This window comes from Phaseolus vulgaris, chromosome 7 (genome assembly GCF_000499845.2).
Source record: "Phaseolus vulgaris cultivar G19833 chromosome 7, P. vulgaris v2.0, whole genome shotgun sequence".
In the NCBI taxonomy this organism is placed as follows: Eukaryota; Viridiplantae; Streptophyta; class Magnoliopsida; order Fabales; family Fabaceae; genus Phaseolus; species Phaseolus vulgaris.
Window position 1 is genome coordinate 24595501 of NC_023753.2, and position 8687 is coordinate 24604187.

Genomic DNA, 8687 nt, shown 5'->3' on the forward strand with positions numbered 1-8687 from the left:
TAGTTTTGTTATTCTTCTAATAAATTTAATGATTTTGCTCATGTCGGTCGGCTGCGACCGGATGGTGGGACTCCCACCTTGTCCGTCCCCGACCGGTACATGAACACTTTTAATCTTTGTTTTTCTTTTGCTGTAAAAACATAGATACTATTAAAAGAGTTGTTTGATTCAAAAGAAAAATAAGTAAAAAGAATAGACCATGATAAACATTATGATGGTAGAGAAAAGAGAGAAATATATATATATATATATATATATATATTAAAAGTGATACAAATATAATTTAGAACTAAGAAGCATAAATAAAATAAAATGAAGTGATGAATAATGCAAGACTAATATAATAATATTGGAAGAACCAAGAAATAAGAAACAAGTAATTACCACGAAAAAGATACCACTATAATAAATATAATTAAGAGGTTACCACACAAAAATGACAAGTAAAAGTAATAAAAGAAATATTATGAAAAAAAAAATCATTTTTACTAGAGAGATAACTAAAGAAATAATCCTAAGAATTTCCTTTCTTAAGCAAATATATCCTTTTGAAGTGTGTGAAATATGAATTAAAACACAAAATAATATATTTGAATTTATAAACTAGTAAGAGTAAAAGAGATAAAAGGTAAAAAAGAGTTAAAAGAAGCCAATTTCTTAAGTATTATCAATAATAAGTGAAATAAATATGTCACAACAACAAATTCTTTATATAAAGATAAAAGATGATTTGTATAAGAAAAAAATATCGAAAAAGTAAAAAAAAAATTGAATAAGAATTTATAAAAGAAGTTTGCACAAAAATACCTATCGCATTTTAGAATAGAAATTCATTTTGAGTTAGCCTATTATATAATTTTTTTAATCAAAGTAAAATACCCATTAAAGCAAAATCAGTAAAAATAAATAAGAAAACCTTAGAATATTACAAAAAGGAATTTAACAACTTTTTGAAAAAAAATTCTAATTTAATCTAGTAAATTCCCATGCTCAAAATATCTCCAAAATAAAAAGAAGATAGCTTAAAAAATAAAATTATAAATCTTTAAGTAGTGTTTAGAATGAATTAGATATTCATAACTTGTCACATAAAAACTAATAAAAAAAAAGAGCATAAATACAATCTAACATAAAATCAAGATATTATCAAATTATATATGTATAAGTGTATCAGCTTCCGACCTAAACTCAAAAAATGTTTTCTAGTAGAATCCCATTTATAAAATGCACAACATCTTTAAAAACAAGTACACAATAATACTTTTTTTATCTTATATAATTGATGCATAAATTAAGGGATATTAAATAAACATATTTAAATATTTTTATTAAAATAAAGGATACAAATCACTTAACAAATAATATTAAATAATTCTCTACATTTAGAAATACTTTTTTTATAAATAATATTTAAGGATATTTACTGAAATAACTAAGATGTATGCAATTTAGAAGATAGAGAAGGAGTAATATAAAAAAAAAATGCATTTATTCATTCTTAATATCACTTGGTTTGGGTGGCTGAAATATATGAGTGTGATTGATGCAAACCATCTTGGGTTTAATGCTCTCAGCTTTTCAATAGCAATATGTATTCATTTACTCACACCCCATAGTCACGGTTATTCTGCCACGCCCTATAACTCCTCAACTGCATAACTACTTATTCACCTTCAAATTCAACCTAATAATTTCACAAAATTTCAGATTCACATAATTTCAAATAATGGGATATTTATTATAAATCATATTAAGTTGTTCAAAATCAAAATTTTCAATTTGTACATAAACTTGTTTTAACTTACATAAAAATTTATTTCATTTTTAGCTTCTTATTTTTAACTTTTAGAAGTATGTATGAAAAATTTTACTCAAACACACACTTGAGAGAATAATATAGCAAAAATTATAAATAATAGTGAAAAATTTGAAATTATTAGAAACCATAAAATTGTATTGATACTTGAGAAAAGATTGTGTTATAAATAACGTGTACCACATAAGGCGAGGAAACCTCCCAATATAAACTAAGCACCCCTTGTACTGCATCACGTAGCTTAATGACTGATTAAACCAACATTAGAAATAACAACTTATAGAATATCAGAAGATTAATCATTAAAATTGTGTTCGTAGACATAAAGATTCAAACTCATCTTTATTAATAGGTTGACTAACATAATGTTAAGGTACATATATTTATTGCATTAAGATCGAATACTGACTTCAGTATCAGATATCATAGTCATAATAACAATAACAATCACCCAAAATTGATTTCTAAAGAAAAATGACTGAGAATTTTCTAATGTGTTAACTCACTTTTGTATTAGTTGAAATTCATACCAGACTCATTAGTTTATATATACATGAGACGCATAAAAAAAATGAAACTCATCACTTGCATGAATTTTGTTCATTAATAGGTAGTGTGTTGAAAATTGAAGTGTTAGTGTAGGTGTTATACGCCATTTGTGTTGTTTATAATGGCATAATTCTACACACCAATATCAATGCATAGCTGACCCACCACAGACAACGCATGCAGTTGAGAGAAAGGCTGACATCAATGGTCAATCTCTGCTGTGGTGTTGGTTAAGGTTTTCTGTTGTCAAAATCTCTTCATCAAAATTTGAGACACATAAGGAAGAAAAAAGTTTACAGTCCCCTGAGTAGAGTATTCTGTTCTACACATGACATGAATAAAAAACATTAAACAAAACCATGTGTCACTTGAAGAGCTTCGAATGCTCCCTTAACATGTAGGACATTATTTGAATTTTGGGGTTGTAGGCAATCTTCAAATTACCTTTTCTGGCACCTTCTCACACAGTTACAATCCAAGTCATATAACTCAAGTGGGGAAACAATAAACAAAGTTGTTTCACAATAGAATGAGACTGCTCCATGACCCATGTTCCATTTTGTTCACTGATTAGGACAAATCAAGAGAGTGGAATTAAAATTCATGTTAGAAGTCAAATTCTAAATTCAAAATTAGCTCTTAAGGGCATTTGACAGCAAGGATTTCCTGGTTAAATTTCTCTTCCTCTATGTTCTTTTCATCTTTCTCATTTTTCTGGCTTATGGTATTTCCCTTTCTACTTGTATTATTTATTCACATAATTGAACTTGAATGTGATGCTTTTCAATCATACGTTTCCCCTAACTCTACCTTAAAATTTTGCATGGATATTAAAAATGGTGGAGAAAACTAAGGCAGTTTTTGTGGCTCAACGTACATGGACCTCATGTATGTTTCATTTCATATTCTGAGTTAGTTTCATCTCTGTATATCAGAACAAATTATGTCAAGTTGACCATTAAGTCCAAGAACGACGACTTTGAATCCTCCACAAGCTTTAGAAGTGTCAAATTCACATGTTTTACCTGTACTTTGATGAAAAAAACCCAAAAAGGATTACTGTACAACGTAGTACTACTTTCGTGTCACATGATTTCTGGGAAAGACTACACAGAAAACTAGCTTCAATATTTTGTGGTTGAGCATGTAATTGTCAAATCTTTTCATGCAGCTAATAGCCTGTATATATATATGTTCTCTTTTTCTACTAGAGGAGTGAAACTAAATAGTTTTACTACTAGCCAACTATGGGTTCAGATAGATCAAGATCTGTGAGGTTTGCAAGCTTTTCCCTTTGACATTGAGCTGAAAACTTGTACACATAGTTAGAATTTAATGTAACTTGCTGGTAACTCTATTAACTTAATAATGCAATAGGCCATGTATAAATCTATGTGATTACAATTTTTCAGGGCTTGGCTATTTTCATCATTTTTTTTTTCCATTTCGTTTTGGCACTGAAATTCAGTTGTGTATATGTGCAACCAGATTTCGAGATGAACTTGAGACAAATAAGTTAATGGACAACAAAGAAAAACACTTGTCATTGGTGGCCTATGATGAGACGAGTGACAAACACAAGGTTGGAAAGGATGGCATAGGCAAGTCTGGTGATGGAAGAGAACTTTCCAGGGTCTTTTCTGAGGATTATGATTCAACAGAGATTTTGATATTGGATCCAAGGGGATCTACAGTAAATACATGGAATAAAATTTTCTTAGCAGCTTGTTTGCTTTCACTGTTTGTGGATCCCCTTTTCTTTTACTTACCAGTGGCTAAGAAAGACAAGTGCATTGATATGTCAACTGGTCTTGAAGTGTTCCTCACCATAATCCGGTCTTTGATAGATGCATTTTACATTATTCAGATTTATTTTCGGTTTCAAACAGCTTATATTGCTCCTTCCTCTCGTGTTTCTGGTAGAGGAGAGCTTATTATAGACTCTTCAAAAATTGCATCAAACTACATGCGAAAAGACTTCTGGCTTGATCTAGTGGCTGCTCAACCACTTCCTCAGGTATGTTCCTCATGCAAAATTTGCATTCGTCTTTCCTCTGATCCAAAAATTTCTGAAAATCACCCTCCAGTATGATTGCTTAACTATTAAACATTATTTGCACATCTTAATATTTTGAATGATCTTAGTCAACTCTAGCTATGAATATATGTTAATACTAGATTTCCTTATGGTGGGAATATAAAACTTGGTTAATTGATACTGACCACAATAAAAATATTACTTCATGCACTATTGTTATCCCTATATATCAATTTTTCTCAACCTGATACATCAAAACCAGGTCCACTTTAACCATTAATTTGCAATTTTATACTTGTGTATCTAGATAACCTGAGATTTAGCAGACTTCTCCTTCATGCTGTAATTTTTTTTACCTTCATTTTCATTGCTAATTTACACCAGCATCGTGTTCACATTCTGCCAAATGGGTGAAAGAGAAGGATAAAGAGCACGAAGAATCTGCTTGGTTGAATGAATTGAAAACATATTTGGACAAATTGTAAGGCTTTTAGGGTTATAAGTTTTGATAAAACCCTTTCACTTGCACCACCTAACTATACTCTATATAGATCGTGAAACCTCCTTTGTTCTATGATAAAACAATTATAATACAATAATATGCTAAAAGTTTCTATTGGCTGCATTTCTTAGGGTCATTTACTGAACTAAATAGATGTTACAGCTATCAAATACTATTGTGTATCAGTTTTAAACATCCTGTTTTGTTTCTTCTGCAATAGGATAATAATTTTGCAATTCATATACACATTTTAGGTATTAATTTGGGCCGTAATTCCAAATCTAAAAGGGCCTCAAATGATTGCTTCAAGGCATATTTTGCGCCTTGTTTCCATTTTCCAGTACGTCTTGAGGTTGTATCTTATTTATCCTCTATCATCTGAAATCGTCAAGGCAAATGGGGTAATGATGGAAAAAGCATGGGCTGGGGCAGCATATAATCTGATGCTCTATATGCTGGCTAGTCATGTAAGTTACTGTTCCAAATAATTCTCTGCATAAGAACTTATGATGAACTTTGTCTGTACTATAGCTTTCAAATTTGGACTACTATATACCCAGATCTATTTTTCATTTATTTTATCTTTTCTTGTTGCTTCTGATTAGGTTATTAACTGTACCTCTATTTTAAAAAGGTTTTAGGATCCACTTGGTACCTGTTGTCAATTGAACGCCAGAATGAATGTTGGAAGAAAGCTTGTGCACTGCAGCACCCACACTGCCAGTATCATTATCTTGATTGCCAAAGCATCGCTGACCCAAATAGGATTGCTTGGTTAAGATCAAGCAATCTCTCAAGCCTATGTGATCAGAACAGTGATTTCTTTCAATTTGGCATTTTTACTGATGCTCTAAATTTGGAAGTTACAGCCTCAAAATTCTTCAACAAGTACTATTACTGTCTGTGGTGGGGACTAAGGAATCTAAGGTAACTTCTATTTTTTTATCGTAATTGAATAATTCATCACAGAACAATTTTATTGCATCTTTTCTATAATCAAGACCTTCATGTTGCTTGAAGAAAATATTACGTTCTTTACATCTTCAAAATCCATTCATTCTTAATCCTTAACATATTTTTGGTCCACACTAAAGTTTGTGAGTTAATACTATGCCAAATTTGCAGCTCTGTGGGACAAAATCTCTTAACAGGCACACGTGTTGCAGAGATCAATTTTGCTGTAATCATTGCAGTTCTTGGATTGGTGCTTTTTGCATTACTCATTGGCAATATGCAAGTAAGTCTAAGTTGTCAGTGTTCTAATGTGCCGCAAGTCTAAGAACTTGAAAATTATTTGCAATAAGAAACTCCTTGTCTGTTTAGTAAAATAGCATTCCTTAAACATCAGGTTTATTTATATCTTAGAGGATAATAAAAAATTTCTGAACCTTATAAGACAACTTTGTGTTCACTCTAGTATATATTATTGCCTTACTTTCTAATGAATTGATAATCCACATAGTAACTATTAGGCTTACAATGATCTTTAGTTAAAATTTTTCATTGATGGTTGATTCCTTTTGTTTGTACTAATTAGGACCTTAATCAATATTTTCTAGTCCACTTTGAATAGGGGATGAAGAATGCACCACGAATATGATAATATCTAAATAATATCATAACTCTGATCCTCATATCTTGTAGTTTCAAACCTTTTGATATAACTGAAATTCTTACCAATTAACAGACCTACTTGCAATCCACCACTACGCGGCTAGAAGAATGGAGAATAAGAAGAACAGATACGGAAAGATGGATGCATCACAGGCAACTCCCTCGTTACCTGAAGCAAAATGTGCGACGTCATGAACAATTCAGATGGGTTGCTACTAGGGGAGTTGATGAAGAAACTATTCTCAGAGACCTTCCCACAGATCTAAGACGTGACATCAAACGCCACCTTTGCCTTAATCTCGTTCGACAAGTAAGTCTTTGCTTACTTCTTTGCCTTCTCTTAAACAGTTTTGTGAATTGCAAAAGTTTCAAACAACAATCGTCTCATGTTTAGCATGTGGAATAGTTGGCTCATGAACAGTTCTTTTTTTTGTGACGGTTTTTCTATATTGGAATACTTCTGTAGCGATTTTACTGTGATCTTGTGCATACGTGAGGACTAAAACCTACAACTGTGTGGTATAGGACTAAAACCTAAAACGAGAACAATCATAAGACCAAATGAATGGTTCAATCTAGTATAAAAGTGATGAGTGATGGGTGATGAGAACTGGTGCAAGAGTCTTGTTATCGCGTTTCTTGGGAAACAAGAAATTAAGAATGAACTACTTTTTGGCCCACGGCAGGTACCACTGTTTGATCAAATGGATGAGAGGATGCTAGATGCAATATGTGAAAGGCTGAAACCTTCTCTTTTCACTCCAGGGGCTTGTGTGGTTCGCGAGGGTGATCTTGTGAATGAGATGCTTTTCATTGTTAGAGGACGCCTAGATTCTTGCACCACCAATGGTGGCAGAACAGGTTTCTTCAACTCATGCAGACTTGGCTCTGGTGACTTCTGCGGTGAAGAGCTTCTGCCATGGGCTTTGGACCCTCGTCCAACGGTTGTCCTTCCTTCCTCAACTCGCACAGTCAAAGCCATCACTGAAGTGGAAGCCTTTGCACTCATTGCTGAGGACTTGATGTTTGTGGCAGCACAGTTCAGAAGGTTGCACAGCAAACAACTGAGGCATACTTTTAGGTTCCACTCCCATCAGTGGAGGACTTGGGCTGCATGCTTCATACAAGCAGCATGGTTCAGGTATAAGAGAATAAAGGAGACAAGTGAGCTCAAGAGAAAGGAGAACATGATGATGGCCTTTCTTCCTGGAACTGGCACTGAACATTTCTCTGCACCTCTGCAGGCTCCTATGGGCACAATGTATGCTTCAAAACTAGCATTCAGCCCAAGGAAAGGTAGAAGCCTGAGATACGGGCCTGAACTTGACATTCTTGGCTCACTCAGGAAGCCCCTTGAACCAGACTTTACTGATGATGAAGATGATGACAGTTGAAACATGAAACCATCATGTTAACCAGTGTGTATGGTAGGAAATGAGTATGTGGTTCTTGTTAGTTCTAGTAAACTTTGTAACTGCGAAGGAGACTTATGTTTTAGAATAGGACAAAGGATGGAAATAAACTAAATCTGAGGCAATTTTTTTGTATGAATAAACGAGTTCACAGCTGCCACCACCACACAAGTCGCACCAAGTTCCTTTGTACATGATTCTATACTCTAATTCTACTCTATTCTATTTGTACTTTAGTTTGGCCTAAAGTTTACCTTCTCACACATACATCTTTTTTCTTAAAAAATAAATTGGCTGCTAAATATTTGGTATATGACAAGTATTATTATTTAGGGTAATATACAATCCAAAATTTCTATACAACCACATTACAACTCTCAATATTATTATTTTAATATTTTTTCATATCATTTAATTACAAATTTACCCTTTATTATATATATTTATTTTTAAATTCATCACATCAAAAGTTGTATATAACTCTTAAAGTTGTCAATCTATCATTTTTCTATTATTTATTGAGACCATTCTCTTCAAATTGATTTTTTTTTCTCAATAATAACAAAACAAGAAAACACAACAACAAGATTGAAAGAAAGAATTTTTATTAACATCGGAAGGTTCTATATACATAGTCTACTCATAATATACTACACAATCTACCGTGCACCATCTATACGCATAATAGTCTCTATATATAGAATATAAACTAAAGGAACACTAAAAGTCGTTAAGACAACTAAACTTAATAAATGT

The 8687-nt window shown here is 32.4% G+C and overlaps 1 protein-coding gene across 2 annotated transcripts; it reads left to right on the forward strand.

Moving 5' to 3' along the window:
* The first annotated feature begins 3140 nt into the window (after positions 1-3140).
* LOC137828853 (protein CNGC15a-like) lies at positions 3141-8167 on the forward strand. Of its 2 annotated transcripts, none has more exons than XM_068635591.1 (7): positions 3141-3641; positions 3854-4382; positions 5160-5372; positions 5540-5832; positions 6031-6142; positions 6593-6829; positions 7206-8167. In XM_068635591.1, the coding sequence occupies exons 1-7, from the start codon at positions 3613-3615 to the stop codon at positions 7911-7913; spliced, it is 2121 nt and encodes a 706-aa protein (XP_068491692.1). In that variant the 5' UTR covers positions 3141-3612; the 3' UTR covers positions 7914-8167. The 2 variants fall into 2 exon arrangements, with proteins under 2 accessions (XP_068491692.1, XP_068491693.1); XM_068635592.1 differs by having other exon boundaries at positions 3169-3253.
* The last annotated feature ends 520 nt before the right edge of the window (positions 8168-8687 follow it).

Coding starts and splice junctions, on each gene's coding strand:
- LOC137828853 (XM_068635591.1), top strand. CDS start 3,613: ATGGGTTCAGATAGATCAAGATCTGTGAG. Junction 5,373..5,539: donor TCTATATGCTGGCTAGTCAT/GTAAGTTACTGT, acceptor TATTTTAAAAAG/GTTTTAGGATCCACTTGGTA. Junction 6,143..6,592: donor TACTCATTGGCAATATGCAA/GTAAGTCTAAGT, acceptor ACCAATTAACAG/ACCTACTTGCAATCCACCAC.